This window comes from Pungitius pungitius, chromosome 17, assembly GCF_949316345.1.
Source record: "Pungitius pungitius chromosome 17, fPunPun2.1, whole genome shotgun sequence".
Classification (NCBI taxonomy): domain Eukaryota; kingdom Metazoa; phylum Chordata; class Actinopteri; order Perciformes; family Gasterosteidae; genus Pungitius; species Pungitius pungitius.
This window is the reverse complement of record NC_084916.1, coordinates 11,834,275-11,851,286: the sequence shown is the minus strand read 5'-3', so window position 1 is coordinate 11,851,286 and position 17,012 is coordinate 11,834,275. Positions and strand designations below refer to the sequence as shown.

The following is a 17,012-nucleotide window of genomic DNA, read 5'->3' as shown; positions in this document are numbered from 1 at the left end:
GACTCGTGCAGCTTCCTGGTTATGTTTACACTGGATATTTGTACGGATAAGGAAGGAATCAGACAGGTGTCACCACCACAGGTGCGGCGAGCTAAACGTCTTCCGACACTTCTCTGATAACTGAAAGGGAACACAAATAACTCCAAACTACCAAAACGATTCAGTGCACATCCACAAACAATTTGGAAGTTATAAATCAGTTCCGCAATCCTGAAGTTTAATTTGGTTATTTATGGCATCTTTCGGTAGAGGGCGAACGCGAGTATTTGTTTTTAACCAAAAAAAAGAAAACGTAGAAGAAGAAGAAGAAGAAGAAGAAGAAAGAGAAAACTACAACTGGCGCTGAAGGCTTCTGAAATACACTAAACTGGCCGGTTTCATCACTACAGAAAGACCACCTTCTTTGATTTTTTTTTTAATTTTTATATTATTTTTTTCTGTCTTCAATGAGACGCTGAAGCAGAACTGTTTTTATTTGATTTTAGTTAATAACATCCCAATAAGCTGCTATAGCTGATAGCTAGCTGACGGTCAGTGTCTTGAGCTAATAGCTGCTCGCCGCCGCCTCCGATTCAAACGAAGAGCTCGCGCTCACCGGGGCGACATGACGGGGGGGGCATCTTCAGAGAAGGAGCCGAGCGCCAAGAAGAAGAGCGAGAAGAAGTCGGCCATCAAAGAGGAGTTCAGACAGCTGTCCAGCATCATGGGAGTCATGAACAACCTGAGGAAACAGGTGAGAGGGAGTGAGAGAGGGGGGGGGGTCTCTCTGGCGGGGCGTGTGCCTCCCTGCCCTGATACTCGTGTGTGTGTGTGTGTGTGTGTGTGTGTGTGTGTGTGTGTGTGTGTGTGTGTGTGTGTGTGTGTGTGTGTGTGTGTGTGTGTGTGTGTGTGTTTCTTCAGGGTACTCTCTGTGATGTGACACTGCTGGTTCAGGGGAAACACTTTCCTGCTCACAGAGTAGTGTTGGCTGCTGCCAGCCACTTCTTCAGCCTCATGTTCACCAGTAAGTACGGACACAAGGACGCCATCCACTGGACACGCATGTTGTGGACCACACTTGGTTCACGCCGCTGTCCTCTTTTCTATTCTCCATGAACTCCAAACCTCTTCTTCCTCTCCTCCAGCCAAGATGATGGAGTCGATGTCCCACGAGGTGGAGCTCAGGAGTGCCGAGCCGGAGATCATCGAGCTTTTGATAGAATTTATCTACACAGCTCGGTAAGAAATTTGGCTGAGAAGTAGTGTGTCAATCGTGACATCTATAGGAGTGGTTGTTTTGAGGTATACAGCACACCTGATAAATAAATAAGACACTCGGATCAGACGCAGTCTCTTTTAAATCACTTACATGTGGTGTGTGCGTGTGTGTGTTTGTGTCAGGATTGTGGTGAACAGCAGTAACGTCCAGTCGTTGCTGGATGCAGCCAACCAGTACCAGATTGAGCCTGTGAAGAAGATGTGTGTTGAATTCCTCAAAGCACAAATCGATGCAACAAACTGCCTTGGTAATAATACAAATAAGGTTGAATCCGCTTTTCACCCACCAATTTATTGAGATACAAGCGTCTACTAGTAACGTAAACTACTTCAATTACTACTGAGGGCCAAAACTTCTTAGCTGCTACTTTAAGAGCTTTTTTTTAAAGAAATGTAATTTTTGGTTTGGGTTGCATCATGTGACTCATTTGATTGACTGATCCCTGTCCTGTAATTGTGCAGGTATTTCTTGCCTGGCAGACTGCATGGACTGCCCCGAGCTGAAGGCAGCAGCAGAGGACTTCTTCGAGCTGCACTTCACTGAAGTCTATAAACTGGATGAGTTCCTGCAACTAAATGTTTCACAGCTCACACACCTCCTGCACCACGACAAACTCACAGTCCGTGCTGAGGCCCAGGTACACACACACACATTCATTCATTCATTCATTCATTGCTTTATTTCTCTTTTTAGAGAATATGATCAAGAAAAAAATGTCTGTGGTGTTTTATAGTGTCTCTTGATACAAATAACTTTTTTGGGAAGTTTTAAGTGCAAATTATGAGGGGTTTCATCCCATGAGGACAAAGCTGAATGGCCAAAAACTTGAAATCTGTATGCTCCAACATGCTTTGCCTTTTTGTTCTTCAGATATATGACGCAGCCGTGCGCTGGCTGAAGTACGACGTGTGTAACAGACAGCAGTACATGGTGGAGGTGTTGGGGTGCGTTCGCTTTCCTCTGGTCTCCAAAACCTTCCTCTCTAAGACGGTGCAGGCTGAGCCCCTCATCCAGGACAACCCACAGTGTCTCAAGATGGTCATCAGTGAGTGGGAGGAGAAAAGCATGCATGCACACACCAACCTACAAATTACAATTTACAGGAGGAGACCATAACGCACACTGTAGTGAGTGTATTGTAACACAGTCTGCTATGTGTAATAATGTTACATTACTTTGGACCCAAACCGTCCACATTATCCCCCATAGTAATGAAAGATTCAAAATTATTCAAGATTAGTCTTTGGCCGGTCTCGCCAAGATTTTAACATCCAAGCCTCCGCTGCAAACCCTGGATTCATGTCTCCAGTCGCATATCAGTTTGCTGTTCACCTTCTCGTATTCTAGATTCAGATTAAAACTGATGCGAAGGCGCCGTGCACCTGTGATTTTCGTACCAGGTGGGATGCGCTACCACCTGCTGTCCCTGGAGGACCGGGAAGATCTGGGTGAGAGCAGCCGACCGCGACGCAAGAAGCACGACTACCGCATCGCTCTGTTCGGAGGCTCCCAGCCTCAGTCCTGCCGCTACTTTAACCCCAAGGTACTGGGCTCAAGTCAGTAAGGTTTATATTTGATATAAAAGTGTGAAACTTCTGAACTCCAATGCTGGGTTATTAGGTTAAAAATGAGATCAGATACCGCAGAAACAAATATCACAACAATTGGTTTGTATATTGAAGTAAAATAAATAGCCAGGCATCCAAGCTTTGCTTTCCATGCAGGACTCCACCTGGACAGACATCCGCTGCCCCTTCGAGAAGCGCCGAGACGCCACAGCCGTCTTCTGGGACAACGTGGTCTACATCCTCGGGGGCTCGCAGCTCTTCCCCATCAAGCGCATGGACTGCTACAACGTCCTGAAGGACAGCTGGTACTCCAAGCTGGGTCCTCCCACGCCTCGCGACAGCCTCGCTGCCTGCCCTGCGCAGGGCAAGATCTACACCTCCGGCGGGTCAGAAGTGGGTGAGCACAGAGAGGTGGAAGGGGTTTGCCGATAAAGACACTCCCCTTCTGAAAACATTTCATCGCGGTGATGCACACTGTACTTGTGTGTGTCCGCAGGAAGCTCCGCCCTCAACCTTTTTGAATGCTACGACACAAGAACGGAGTCTTGGCAGGTGAAAACCAGCATGCTCTTGGCTCGCTGCAGCCACGGCTCAGTGGAGGCCAACGGGCTCATATACGTCTGTGGCGGCACGGTGGGCAACAATGTGTCCGGCAGGGTCCTCAACAACTGTGAGGTTTACGACCCAAACACACAAAAGTGAGTCACACAAACATGTTGCATGTTAGTTTAGAGCTATACATCTTCACATCAAACTTGAAAGAGGATTAAATGGTCTATAGTATATTTTAGATTGGCAAGACCTTTTTTTAATTCAAAATTTCAAAATAATTTTAAAAAGCTGTTCAGACCCAGAGGTCAAAATTCTCCCCAAAAGAGCAGGGAGACATAAAAACTGGAGCTTCAAAGTTGTTACCTGACAACAATTGTATGCACATTCACACTGAAGGAGTGAATACGCTGCTGCTGCTTCTGCTCAATGCTTTCCTGGTCTTTGTCCTCAGGTGGAGGGAGTTGTCTGGTATGAGGGAGCCCAGGAAGAACCATGGGCTGGTGGTGGTCAACAACAGGATCTACGCTGTTGGAGGGCAGGGACCTTTGGGTAGAATAAAATGAAATTCCTAAAATTGGAATAATGACAATAATATAAAACATAGTAGCTGTAGCATATATGGCACCAGTATGATTCTCTTGTGTTTTTCTCTGTAGGCGGGCTTGACTCGGTGGAATACTATGACATTGCCAGTAATGAGTGGCGCGCCGCTGCCGCGATGCCGTGGCGAGGTTTAACGGTGAAGTGTGCAGCGGTTGGCGAGGTCATCTACGTGCTGGCGGGGTTTCAGGGTGTGGGCCGGCTCGGACACGTCCTGGAGTACTACACTGAAACTGACAGGTCCATCTATTCAATAAATATCAGTAAAACCAAGCTAATTAGGAAGTAGACATTGAATTGTGTCACTGATACGCACAATATCAAAGTTTGAATAGCTCGTTCGAACCCTTCATCTTCATTAATTACCTCGCTACTAATTAAACTTCTCAAGGTCATGCTGCCTCTGAATCTTCTCTTTTCTTCCGCATTTCAGGTGGGTGACTTGCAGCAAGGTGCGAGCATTTCCCGTCACGAGCTGCTTGATCTGTGTGGTCGACACGTGCGGAGTCAACGAGGACGAAGACATGGATCTCATAGACTCTCAGGCGCACGCCCAAGCCACCCCCTCTGCGTCTCCCCCGGCCGCATCGTCCTCGTAGGACGAGAGGAAGTTGTGAAGCTTGACGGCGGTTGTGGTCGGCTATTTGTGTGAGAGCGAGCTCCACTAGTAATGCGAGTACTCCCGTGTGCATTTATGCAGAAAACAGTTCACGTTCTTTAATTTCGTCCAGTAGCCACATTTCTTAATTCACGTTTAACTGTGTCGGATGTGTAGGTCCCAATTTTTAAAGTGCCAGTGGGACTTGATGCCACAAAATTATGCTCAATGGAACGAGGAGAATTTTTTTTAAACTAAGGAAACTGGATAAGTGGGTACAGATTCTATGGTCAGTCCCATTGCTTGGAAGTAAAGTACTGTTACAGAGTGTAGATATACAGCATTATAAATAGTTGAAACTTGTTTTGTGTACATATTTATTTGTTTTCTTACTGTTGTGATTAAAAGTAAAAACTAGCGTTTTGATTCATGTTCTTTTATTATAGAAAGATGTCTACGTCAAAGTACAAAATTCATGAGTAAGCAAGCATCTGCGATAACAGAAGATTCTCATTAAGAGGATACAAGCTGCCATTCAACTTTCCCTCTTTTTGCAACAGAGCTGATAAAATAGGACTCCTCTGCATTCACCTTTTAAAATGTTGTGTTGACCTGACTGAATACAAATAGCGGATAAAAAATGCATAAAATATGGTGACCTTACTCAGCGAGTTAAAATATGTCTATAGTTTGCGTTGCAAAAAACGGACATGTTGCCCGACACAACCTCCTTTGGGACAATAATAGAAGATTGATTCATTGATTAGTCTTGAATTAGTGCAACATAGACAGAAGCAGGGTATTCAACATTAACATGTTTTGTTCTCTTGTGAAATAACTATTTGTGTGTTTGATAAAACACTGGAATGTCCTCCCTCATTTGGACCCAAGTGCTTCACATTGAACACTTTCATTTTCTCTGCCTCTTCATCAATAGTCAAACTCTTCGTCGCTCATCAGGAGTGCAAACCGATTGTTTATCTCCTCGATCCCCCTCTCCCTTCCTCCTCTTCCACCTCCCCCTCTTCCTCTTCCCCTCCTTCCCCGACCTCCGCCTCTCCTCCCTCTCCCCGCTGCCGAAGGGGGGGGGTTGGTCCTGGAGCTGCAGCTCCTCACGGTGTCCAGCAGCAACGCGTAGAGAGATCCGGACGTTGAACCCTCGACGAGGAGAGATTCAGCAGCCCGGCCTCCTTTCAGGTACCCGAGGAGGCCGTGCACCAAGGTGCCACTGAACAACCTGCAGTGCACGTGAAGACAAGAAGAAGAATGCAAAATACGGTTGGTTGTTAAAGTTGGGGGGAGAGGGGGGGGACAGCGTACTATCTTGCCCGTGCCTTACCATGAGAGGTGGGGTTCAGGAAGTGGCCGCAGCAATAGCTGATTGAGACACAGTGCACTCCAGAGGCAGGCCTGCCATTGGCTGAAGCTGTGAGCCACTCCGATGTCGAAGCCCCGCCTCTCCCCTGGCCTCACGCGTTGTCGGTCCAGTCCCGCCCACGCGCTGCGCTCTGCAGCCCAGTTTGGCTGTGGGACTTGGATGATAAGCAGCAGGAACATGGTTTGTTATTGAGATGTGTGTGTGTGTGTGTGTGTGTGTGTGTGACCTCAGCAATGCAGAAGACACAAGGCAACAAACCGGTATGCTGGTAGTGGGTGGCTCCAGGCTGGTGGCTCAGGGACAGCTCTCCGTAAACCATGCCCAGCACCAAAGCCTGCAGCTGGGGCTTTGAGGGGGTCGGTTTGGCCTCTCGCAGCCAGAAGGCCGTCACTGCCACGGCCAGCCTCAGATGGAGAGGAACAGGAGCCACGGCCGACTCCGTCAAACCCAGGACCTCTAACAGGACACCGAGACGAACTTCCACAGGAGCCTGGGTTAAACGAAGGGACAACATTGGGAGAGGTGAATAAATCAAGTAACTAATCGCCTTTTTAAAAACTAAACGGGATGTTTTGTGGTCATACCTGGCCCAGTGTGCCTAGACGTAAGGGAGTTCTTGGCGGATGTGCCTCAACATTAATTTTCCTTAAGTTCAGATCCATGCGGTCGTACTCCTCCACACACATTGGGGCACCCTGCTGTGCTGGTAAAATACTAACCTGACTCCTCCCTCCGGCAACATGAACACCTCCCCGCCCCCTTCCTCCTCGCCCTCCTCTCATACCACGACTAACGTTTTCTTGTGCCCTCCCGTCCGGTCCCTGGACGTCCTGGCCTCTCTGCAGCAGTATCCCATATATCGCCTGCCGTATGGCGCCGGCACTACAATGGCTGCTGGCTAGCCTGCTGTTCTCCACCTGCGGAATGAGCAGGACCCTGTGCATCACCGCCGCATCTACCACCAAGGGAGCCAACAGTCCCTGGGCTGCAGCCAGCGACAAGCACCCCGGCAGCCAAGGCGCCTGCCCTCTAGGGGCGGCCTTACCTTCTGCGAACCAGCGAGCCAAAAGGCTCTGAGGGGCGATGTGGTACTCCTGCATGCCCGCCCACAGCTGTGAACTCAACCCACCCGTCTGTCCTCGGTTACCACCGTCCTCCCCCATGAGCATGCTCACTTCCTCCAGTGCGTCCGCCGGATTTGAAAACGAGGACAGCCAGAGGAGGAAGCCCTCAATGCGGGAAGTGGGCGCTCTGCCTTTGCCGCCACCTCTCCTTGACGCACTCACATCTAGAAGATCGAGGATTTTCTCTGCAACTTTTGGAGTGCCGTAATCATTACCAGCCAGGACGGCAAATAAGGGCAGCAACTCCTTGTTCATGCCGCCGAACCGGCGGCACAGCCCGTTAGTGGTGTAGCAGCGGGCCGAGATGTAGCGGTCAGTGGCTTTCCCGTTAATGTTGTTCCAGTGGAAAAAGTTAAGCGGCAGGTAACCACCTAAGACCACAAACAACGTGTAAAACAGTAGTGAGTTACCATCATTACTGAGGCAGATTTGGATGCAAGTACAAAAACCCTGCTGCTACCCATACCTGGCAGGTCAAAGATGTAAAAATCACTGTCATTGGTCAGAACCGGGCAGTTCCACTGGCGAGCCAGACATGCAATTTCCCAGTCAGCCTCAGCTGGACACTGGACCAGTGGGACTCCTCTCTGCATGAGGACCTGAATGAAAACATCTCTTGTGAGGATGGGCAGAACGGAGCCATTGCGACCACGGGAGAGACTGTCTGCCTCCTTTATCTTGGACTGCAGTCGCTGACGCAGGGTGGGAAACTTCTTATCACTTGGGTCAATGCCTGACAACCACAGGGAAAAAGACAGGACGGACATTTTTTAACATATCTGAGAAAACGGCTTTTGTCAAAAAATGTATTAAAAAAACTGCATTGGCTTAAACATATGACAAAATTGTATAATGTAAATACGCATGTAAGAACATATGCTAACATCACACATTGAGTTTCCTAAAAATGGGGAAGGTGATGCGGTGGCAGACATTCTTACCTCCATCCAGAACTACATATGGCTCGATGCTACAGGCCGCCAACGCAGAGAAGAACTGGGTGAGCAAGCCAGCAAAGGCATCATAGTCCCCCCCGTGCTGCTGGTCCAACCGCTGGTTAAAGTACAGGCGGAAATAGAGACTGCAGCCGTCAATGACCAGGCGACTGTTCCTGAACTTTACATCTTGGAGCAAGTTTCTCTTGTCCTCCACGAAGGTGGTCAGACCGTGGACACCCATGGACTTTCAGGGCCTGAGAAACCGCGAGGATGAAATAGTTAAAATGTGTTCGTGACTCCAGCGTCGCGCATAGTATTGCTATGAAGTGGGACAGAAAAAAAATCATAATTCGCTTCTATTACTGAGGCCTCAGTGAGCGTTTATTTCCTTACAGACACGTGACTGTCTCTTGCAAAGTTATGACTAAACGTAAAATGACTGCAACAACACTTAACAACTCGTATTTTGAGTATGCTTTACAACAATTATTTGAAATATAGCTTGCAATTATTGTCAGAATATAATAAAAGGAGCTAACCAATGTCGCTTCCCTTCTGTTTACAAGTCTTGCGTAGTTATTTCCTTGTGAGGTCATAATTTTCAAAATAAAGGTCTCAGTTTCTAACATACATGTATTATACATAGACACTTTGTGTTGTATTAAACATATACTTATGAATCGAATTCACGTCTAATTAAATAATACAATACTTGAAAATGAAAAGCAGTAGCACACGAAAAAATAGAAAAACCTTATTCCGAATTGCAACAATCGCGCTGCGTCTCGCGAGAGAAAGCGAGAATGCAAAAGCTAACGAGCGCGCTAGCCAGTTTTGTTCTCCTGTTTGAGATTAATCCCGTTAAATTATGGCCACAATGTCCGGTGGAACAAACCTCGGCATGCACGGGACAAGCCAAGCCAGCTCCGGAACATCCGCACACCGTAAAAAATACAGCAGTCCGTCCGCCAGGTTCTGGGAGAGTCCGGATACTTTAGCCCAACTGGAGGTGGTGCGACAGTGGATCGGGAAGCACTACAAAAAGGTGGTTAGCTTGTTACGGAGCTAGCTAGCAAGCTAGCCGCCCCCTGCTAGCATGCCCAATGGCTCAGAGTGTAAACAAACGTCTCGTGCTGGATAACGTTACGTTTACACCGATCAGCGAGATCACTCTGATCCAATTAACGAGTGCTATATTTGAAATAACACATACAAAAGAAGTGCAAGGGTTAGAGTTACCTAGAGAGGTTAACCAGTGACGTTACAAACACAACAGTTAAACTAGCCAGACTATCGGTAAATGCAGTGGGTCTTAGATCGACTTGTGGCAATTTACATCCTCTTCCCATCTGTTTGTCCGTTAGTATGTGCTGGTTGATGCTCCGTCGTGTCAGGCTCTGGCTGGAATGACTCTGCAGCTTCTCCAGTTCCAAGAGGATGCCTTTGGCAGACAAGCTACCGGTCCTGCTCTCACCAAACTGCCTGTGAGTCCGTCTCTCACTGTCTGACTTGACGCTATCCAGTCTCCGAAGGCTCTATCTTTTACGATTGATGTCGATTAAGCCTTGACTTTACAGGGAGATTAGATCCCTAATGTTTGTAGATCAATGCCATCGTTCAGCATATATGTAAAGGTATAGTTGCTTCTAGGCAAAAACGGATTTTATTACACCATGTACTGTGTACGACTCTATGTGAGAAATAAACAAGATTTTATTGAAAATCCGACAAGATGGTTAATAAACAATAAAGACACTGTTGATTTTACCATTTTCCTGCAGACACAATGCTTCCTGGACCTGCGGCCAGGGGGTGGACTGTGCCATATTCTTGGCACTGCCTATAAGTTTAAGGCTGAGCAAGGCTGGTGAGTTGCGGGCCACTGAGGCTATTGCCCTTTCACAGTACTGTACTTCCTTTTACAACTCTCCCCTTCCTTCCCTCTATAGGCGTAGGTTTGACTTGCACAATCCGTCAAGAACTGAACGAAATGTTGAGATGTTTGGTGCTATTGAAAGAGTCCTGATTCAGGTGACAGACACACTTGTAAATACACACACTCAACCACGTCTACACATTAATCTATCAGCCCTCCAGGGACACAATCCTGATCAACTACCCGATATTTGTGCATCAACAGAACAACTGTATGTCGCTGCCTGTGGTATATGTGGACCCGACACTGGGTCAGGAGCTGGCTGGCAGACTTAAGGATATTATCACCAAACACAAGGTAAAGTGCGGCAGAAGACAACGAAAGATGAGCAAATGTTTACTTGTTGACGTATACTGAGAGAGAGAGCGAAAGAAAATATAGTGTCTATCAATCAATTTAGTTCAATATCAGGGCTAAAGGTTTGTCCCTCCACAGGGGACTCTCACTGAGGACCGAACGCTCGCCAGTCACCACCTCTACTCCTCACCAGCTTTTGCAGACGAAGGTCAGTAACAGTTTGCATGTATGTGTGTTATCTGTTGAAATGCTTTGTGCGTATGTGACTTGATATATTTCCCCACACACATTTGTGTTCAGGTGGTTGGATGCGTCCTGTCATGCGGAAAGACAAACATGTCTTGGTACACTGGGGCATGCACCCTGACAGGTGATGCACAGTAACGCACACACACACACACACACACACACACACACAGAAACAGAGAAACAGAATACTTACCCATTATCCTTTTTTCCACAGTTATGACAGTTGGTTGTCCTCAAGTGATGTGGAAAGACAGGTTGAAGAGCCACCACATTCAGAAAAGCCGTGGCGGGTTAGTACAACAGCACATATACAGAAAACCGAATGCTTTACCTCCCTACGTACTAAGTTACACATTACCAATTCCTGCTGCATTTACTGTATCGAGCTACAAATCAATACTCTAGCTCCGACTCAAAACATACAGTAGTTGATATAATGTAACAAAAAAAATGTTGGCCCACCTGCTTAGGCAGATTCTCAGGAGTCTGTATCCAGATTAGATTATTAAACTCGTCCGCACCCCGTTACGATTCATTTTATGTGTGTGTGTGTCCTAGGTCCATGCTAGCTGGGTTCTGGACACAGAAGTTTTTAACGAGTGGATGAACGAAGAAGACTATTGTGTGGACGAGAGGAATGTGCCAATCATTTACCGCCAGCGCATACACCTCAGAGAACAATTTCGGGCAACGAGTATGCTTCGATTCTCAAATAATTCATCTTAAACTTTGGCCTACTCCACCAGGACGCCAAAGTCACCCCCTCCAAAAAGAGAAGACGCTCCCCTTCTCCTCATTCCGCTGAAGGCAGAAAGAAAGGAAAGAAGGGGTGAGAAATATGTGTTTCAACCTAACCGGATACTTTTAGTTTGAGGTTTCAGGGCGAGGTCTCAGCATTGCGTTTTGTCTTTTTGCACAGGAGGAGGCGCGGACATCATGAGGAAGAGCCAGAAGAGGACTTGACCAAAGACATGGAGGACCCCACCCCTGTTCCTAACATGGAGGAGGTTGTTCTACCCAAGAATGGTAAAAAGGCCTTTAACAGGAAACTAGTGAAATAAAAGTATTCAAGAAAGTGTCCATTTGCCTCTCAACTGTTTCTTATGTTCTTGTAGTCAACCTGAAGAAGGACAGTGAGAATACTCCGGTCAAAGGAGGGACTATGGCTGACCTGGGTAGGTTCAGTAGTATAGCTTTAGGATACATTTAGCATGTGTAAATGTTTCTCCCAGTTTAAAACATTAAAGATAACTTTTCCTTTTTCAGATGAGCTGGAGGAAGATTTCACAGGAAGGGTAACTATGATGTCATTTATCTCTATTAATTGTTTTTAAATGTCGGGGCAAGCGGATGTACAAGTGATGTACAAATGTTCCATAATGCCCCTTCGTGTGTGTGTGTGTGTGTGTGTGTGTGTGTGTGTGTGTGTGTGTGTGTGTGTGTGTGTGTGTGTGTGTGTGTGTGTGTGTGTGTGTGTGTGTGTGTGTGTGTGTGTGTGTGTCTAGGATGATGAGGAGATGGCTCGCCTGTCAGAGGGAGACGACAACATCCCAGAACAAACCCATCATATCATAATACCAAGTTACACGTCTTGGTTCAATAACAACAGGTAAATGGATACACTCACAGATGCGTGGTCGTGACATTGACAGTTACTCCAGACTTAGCTTTCTTCAGTATGTGCTAACCCCTCCGAACCTGTCTGTTCATGTATTCCAGCATTCACGCAATAGAGAAACGCGCATTGCCTGAATTCTTCAATGGAATGAATAAATCCAAATCGCCAGAAATGTGAGTACTGCAGATACTCAAACCTTTTACCTTATGGTATTTGTTATTTACACGGTAAATACCACAGTATTTATTGTCCACATTGTCCACTGCAGCTACCTGGCATACCGTAATTTCATGATCGACACGTACCGGCTAAACCCCCAGGAATACCTGAGCTCCACATCCTGCAGACGCAACCTCACCGGGGACGTCTGTGCTGTAATGAGGTACCACTCAGTCTGTGGGGGGTTTGCAACCATAAAGTGCTAAATCAAGTGTGGTGTGTGGGTGTACTTGGATACAAATGTGTTACACAATTAGTGAATGTTGGGAAGGAAAATGTGGTATGTGACTTACTTAATGTGTCGCAAAAGCAGCGTTCATTTTTAATTTCAGCTTGGAACATGCTGAGTGTTTGGTGTATTTACGTTTTGTCATCTCTGGGAGGAGATGAAGCTGCCGCTGCAACCCAGTGGAACGTTTAGGGGGAACAAAACTATCTTCTTTTCTATCCAGGGTCCATGCATTTTTGGAGCAGTGGGGATTGATTAACTACCAGGTGGATGCAGAAAGCAGGCCCCTCCCCATGGGACCCCCGCCGACTCCTCATTTCAACGTACTAGCTGACACACCATCCGGGCTAGCCCCCCTACAACACAAACCCCTGCAGGTAGTTCCCATTTCCGGTTCATTAAACTGCGTTTCAGAAACGTATGTGTAGAGCGGTTGACGTGTGCTCCGTTGTGTCTCACCTGCTGTCACTCTCGCAGGTGTCCGCCTCGCAGCACATGTTGTTTTTCCCGGAAAAGAGCAAAGAGAAGCCTCTAGACTGCCAGAACTTTGGTCTGCGCTCCGACATCTACACAAAGAAACACCCTAAGGTCTCCCACTGCAACCAGTTACATATTTCTGTAATGAAGTGTCCAAAAAAAAGACACTTTTAAAAAATGATTATTTTCATGTCATCTGCCTCAGACTAAAGGTACAAGTGCAGGAAGGGAATGGACAGAGCAAGAGACGCTCTTGCTATTAGAGGTAAGACTCTTCTAAAATAGATTTGATTACACACACATTTTGTTCCTAAAGCGTATTTGTTTATTTTCAATATGTGGGAATCTTTTACCTGAGGTTTTTGCAAATTGTTCTCCCCTTGCCCCCTCCTCTGTCTATCGTCTTTGTCTCTCTCAGGCCTTAGAGATCTACAGAGACGACTGGAACAAAGTTTCCGAGCAGGTGGGCTCCAGAACACAGGATGAGTGTATCCTCCACTTCCTTCGTCTGCCAATAGAAGACCCGTATCTAGAAGACTCCTCGGCCTCCCTCGGCCCACTGGCGTTCCAGCCTGTGCCTTTCATCCAATCAGAAAACCCCGTCATGAGCACTGTGGCATTCCTAGCGTCCGTGGTGGACCCACGAGTGGCTTCATCCGCAGCTAAGGCTGCACTGGGTGAGAGGACAGAGGGAGGCGTGTTGGTTTGAGTGTAGGTAACTTTGTGGTAGGACTGTGAGATAGTACAGTGTAGTGATTCTACTTTTTTTTGTCTTCAGAGGAGTTCTCCAGAGTGCAGCAGGAGTCAGTGGATAAAGTCTCTGAAACGTCCAACCAGCCCAACAAAATAGGTAAAATTCCAATATATATATATATATATATATATATGAACGACACAAATTAATCTCTGTCTACAATGCATCTCTCATTTTGCTTTTCAGAGTCAATGGATACAGAGATAATTGAAACCAACTCCAGCTCCCATCAGGTGAAACAGCGATAATAAGAGCTCAAGGAGAGTTTTTCCAGATCTTCTTATCCTTGTTGTGTCTTACCTCAAGTGTGTGTGTACATCTGGATCTGTTTCAGGTTCCTATGAGGGCAGATGGGCTCACGGTGGAACCCAGTTTGGTCAATGTAGAGGGAGTCCTGGTCAAGAGAGAAAATGCCGAAAATATCCTTTCAGACGAGAGAGATGGTATGCAGATATGTGCACTCTATGTATATTATTTTGTGAAAACGCAGATGTCTGTCTATATTAAAGAAATGATCTTCCGATCCAGTAAGGACAGATGACGACGAGAGCCTCGAGCGGGGAGAAGTGGATGAGGCGAGAGTGATGGAGCAGGATCTGGTGGAGGGCCGAGTTGTCACGGCAGCAGCAGCTGCTCTGGCCTCAGCTGCCACAAAGGCCAAGGTAAAGCCCACACATCCAAATAGACCAATAACAGGGCTTCAAAGTGCAGAAACGGTTATCATTGGTTGGGTGTCAGTAGTCTAGGATTTTTTAACCTCTAAGACAGGCCCCAACCTGGAGATCCCTTTAAGAGCCGCTTTTGCACCTCATATAGAATATGTAGGATCTTTCTACACAAAGCTCTATTAGTTGTATCAGTAATTTGTCAATCCTCTTTTTGCTTATAATTCCTCTTGTAAGTTTATTTCATTCAGTTTTTTAAATTGTCTTATCCCTTGCGACGCTCCATCACATAAAATTCTTTTCCACCCTCCTCATCCTTTCTCCTTCTCCTCAGGGCTTTTCCCATTTTGTCTTTACCTCCACTACCTTGTTCAGTTCCTACCTTTCAATGGCCACGTGCACGTACCACCTTATAGCTTCTGTTTTCCTCTAACTTTATCCATGTTGGCCGCATGTGTTTGCAGCACTTGGCAGCAGTAGAGGAGAGGAAGGTAAAGTCCCTGGTGGCTCTGCTGGTGGAGACCCAGATGAAGAAGCTGGAGATCAAACTGAGGCACTTTGAGGAGCTGGAGACCATCATGGACCGCGAGAAAGAGGCTGTGAGTGAACATAAATATCTGCAGCAGCACAAACCTGATTCACAATCGGAAAACCTTAAACATCTCTCGCTCTAATTGCACATATTTTATATATTATTTGCATCCGGAAGAAACGGAAAGGAACACATGTACAAACCAGCCCCTTCTCCTTACTACTTTGTGTACGTGTGTGTGTCTCATGCAGCTGGAGCAGCAGCGGCAGCAGCTTCTGACAGAGAGACAGACGTTCCACACTGAGCAGCTGAAACAGGCCGAGATGAAGGTTCGCCAGCAGAGGGAGCAGCAGGGGCAGCCAGGATTCACAATGCAGCACTCAGGTGTGAACAAAGCCATGCGCACACGGGCCAAAGCTACCCCCCCCCCCCCCCCCCCCCCCCCGAGAAAAAAGGCTCACACTCTTTGTTCATTACTTGTTTGTTTTTAACGCTTAACCTGTGGGCTCCTGTCATTACACTTCAGCCTTGCCTCCTCCTTCGGGCCAGCCCACGCCCAACCGAGTGATGCCGGGTGGGGGAAACGCCCAGGCGATGGCCCCTCGACACCCCGGGGCGCCCAATGGCATGTGTGAGTATCCCTTACTGCTGTCATGGCTTCAGAGAGCCGTTTTGTGCAGCTTTAAGCCTGCTCAGGCTCTGCCGTTTGATGCCACCATGTTCTCCTGTCACCGTCTCAGACCCGTCCTCGCAGCCTGACGGGACGGCACCAGCTCAGCCGGGTCCTCCGGCGTCCACTCACAGCTGAACCGACCCCACGAAAACCAGAAGAACATGCACGCACCGGTCTAACTTCAACTAATAAACACATGGTCAACGTTGTGATAGAGATGATCAGGAACAACTGTTGGGAATTTGAACTTTGTAACTCTTCCGTACTAGTCAAATGTTTATAGACACACAAGCACATAGACGCAGTTAATGTGTATTTGGTTAACGGCTCTGTCCGTCCTATATCTGTGAAATATTTGTGCTCCGATGTCAGAGTTGAGAAATATCAAGATTGAACTCGGCTCATTAAAGTGGTTTTACATGAAACTGTTGGTTTGTGTGTTTGTGTGGGTCACATGTGGACTCACCGTCTTTGTAATATTTTGGGAAGAAAAAAAAGTGATTGAGTTGTGTTTTATTTTTTTAGGTATATTCATGAATATCTTATAGGTTATAAGCTAGGATAATACATGTAGACTAACAACAAAATCTTGTTATTTAATCATTCTGCTTATATTCTAGTTTCTACCTATTCTATTATGCTCCTATGACTCCTTATATAGTAACCTTAACGACAGTGCTCTGCCATATACCCTTCGTCTGTAAAATATACTTGTGTGTATCCAAGTATATACGAAGGCGATGTGTGTCAAGGTGTAACTGTCTTTGCAGAAGGAAAGCTCGGATGCTTCACGCTCCTGTTGAACTCTTGTGAGCTTCGGCATCACCTTGTGACATCACCGCTTCATTTCTCCAAGCACAAAGCGTTTATTTTCTGTATCCATCCAGCAGACTGGCAGCCCCCCTGTTATCATGTCACAACGTGAATCTTACGGAGTCACACAGAATAGGCTTCATTTAAAGTCAAATAAGGACATGATTCAATGTTCAAATGAATGCCCAGACAATAAAACAATCAAATATTGCATTCAAACAGAGATGTGTGAAGGAAAAGCCAGTACGCAGCACACCAGCCTCTGAAGGAAGATAACTTCTGTAGTACTACTTGAAGGAAGATAACTTCTGTAGTACTACTTGAAGGAAGATAACTTCTGTAGTACTACTTGAAGGAAGATAACTTCTGTAGTACTACTTGAGTGTGTTCTGTCGTACATGTATCTTTTATTACTCTTGTGTTTCCTAAGCTGGAGGTTTGATCTTGAGATGCAACAACAGCAGTAACCTCAGTGTGTGAAGGTAAACACACTCATGAACTCTTTCCATATTCTTTGCAGGCTCAATTTGGAAA

At 46.6% G+C, this 17,012-nt stretch overlaps 3 protein-coding genes across 4 annotated transcripts; 2 read left to right on the top strand and 1 right to left on the bottom strand.

Moving 5' to 3' along the window:
* The first annotated feature begins 421 nt into the window (after positions 1-421).
* On the top strand, positions 422-4,995 carry klhl7 (kelch-like family member 7). Its single transcript, XM_037475109.2, has 12 exons — positions 422-733; positions 901-1,003; positions 1,125-1,218; positions 1,381-1,505; positions 1,720-1,895; positions 2,129-2,303; positions 2,659-2,801; positions 2,983-3,223; positions 3,323-3,524; positions 3,830-3,927; positions 4,035-4,218; positions 4,412-4,995. The coding sequence occupies exons 1-12, from the start codon at positions 605-607 to the stop codon at positions 4,575-4,577; spliced, it is 1,836 nt and encodes a 611-aa protein (XP_037331006.2). The 5' UTR covers positions 422-604; the 3' UTR covers positions 4,578-4,995.
* Positions 4,996-5,094: 99 nt separating this feature from the next.
* On the bottom strand, positions 5,095-9,049 carry aste1b (asteroid homolog 1b). Of its 2 annotated transcripts, none has more exons than XM_037475107.2 (7): positions 8,912-9,049; positions 8,020-8,270; positions 7,545-7,811; positions 6,539-7,449; positions 6,213-6,444; positions 5,916-6,108; positions 5,095-5,813 (listed from the first exon to the last, which is right to left on the bottom strand). In XM_037475107.2, the coding sequence occupies exons 2-7, from the start codon at positions 8,255-8,257 to the stop codon at positions 5,507-5,509; spliced, it is 2,148 nt and encodes a 715-aa protein (XP_037331004.2). In that variant the 5' UTR covers positions 8,258-8,270; positions 8,912-9,049; the 3' UTR covers positions 5,095-5,506. The 2 variants fall into 2 exon arrangements, with proteins under 2 accessions (XP_037331004.2, XP_037331003.2); XM_037475106.2 differs by lacking the exon at positions 8,912-9,049 and adding an exon at positions 8,556-8,719.
* Positions 8,788-16,151, top strand: smarcc1b (SWI/SNF related, matrix associated, actin dependent regulator of chromatin, subfamily c, member 1b). Its single transcript, XM_062558420.1, has 28 exons — positions 8,788-9,061; positions 9,381-9,500; positions 9,798-9,883; positions 9,966-10,047; positions 10,157-10,249; positions 10,388-10,457; positions 10,550-10,619; positions 10,713-10,788; positions 11,057-11,175; positions 11,238-11,327; positions 11,418-11,524; positions 11,614-11,673; positions 11,765-11,793; positions 12,004-12,107; positions 12,218-12,289; positions 12,385-12,498; positions 12,788-12,941; positions 13,042-13,152; positions 13,247-13,306; positions 13,460-13,718; positions 13,820-13,891; positions 13,982-14,028; positions 14,130-14,238; positions 14,324-14,457; positions 14,925-15,059; positions 15,244-15,376; positions 15,519-15,623; positions 15,733-16,151. The coding sequence occupies exons 1-28, from the start codon at positions 8,885-8,887 to the stop codon at positions 15,798-15,800; spliced, it is 2,856 nt and encodes a 951-aa protein (XP_062414404.1). The 5' UTR covers positions 8,788-8,884; the 3' UTR covers positions 15,801-16,151.
* Positions 16,152-17,012: the final 861 nt, after the last annotated feature.

Coding starts and splice junctions, on each gene's coding strand:
- smarcc1b (XM_062558420.1), top strand. CDS start 8,885: ATGGCCACAATGTCCGGTGGAACAAACCTCGGCATGCACGGGACAAGC. Junction 9,062..9,380: donor TCGGGAAGCACTACAAAAAG/GTGGTTAGCTTG, acceptor TTTGTCCGTTAG/TATGTGCTGGTTGATGCTCC. Junction 10,620..10,712: donor TGGGGCATGCACCCTGACAG/GTGATGCACAGT, acceptor TTTTTTCCACAG/TTATGACAGTTGGTTGTCCT.
- klhl7 (XM_037475109.2), top strand. CDS start 605: ATGACGGGGGGGGCATCTTCAGAGAAGGAGCCGAGCGCCAAGAAGAAG. Junction 734..900: donor TGAACAACCTGAGGAAACAG/GTGAGAGGGAGT, acceptor GTGTTTCTTCAG/GGTACTCTCTGTGATGTGAC. Junction 4,219..4,411: donor TACTACACTGAAACTGACAG/GTCCATCTATTC, acceptor TCCGCATTTCAG/GTGGGTGACTTGCAGCAAGG.
- aste1b (XM_037475107.2), bottom strand. CDS start 8,257: ATGGGTGTCCACGGTCTGACCACCTTCGTGGAGGACAAGAGAAACTTG. Junction 7,450..7,544: donor TTACATCTTTGACCTGCCAG/GTATGGGTAGCA, acceptor TTGTGGTCTTAG/GTGGTTACCTGCCGCTTAAC. Junction 6,109..6,212: donor CACCCACTACCAGCATACCG/GTTTGTTGCCTT, acceptor TTATCATCCAAG/TCCCACAGCCAAACTGGGCT.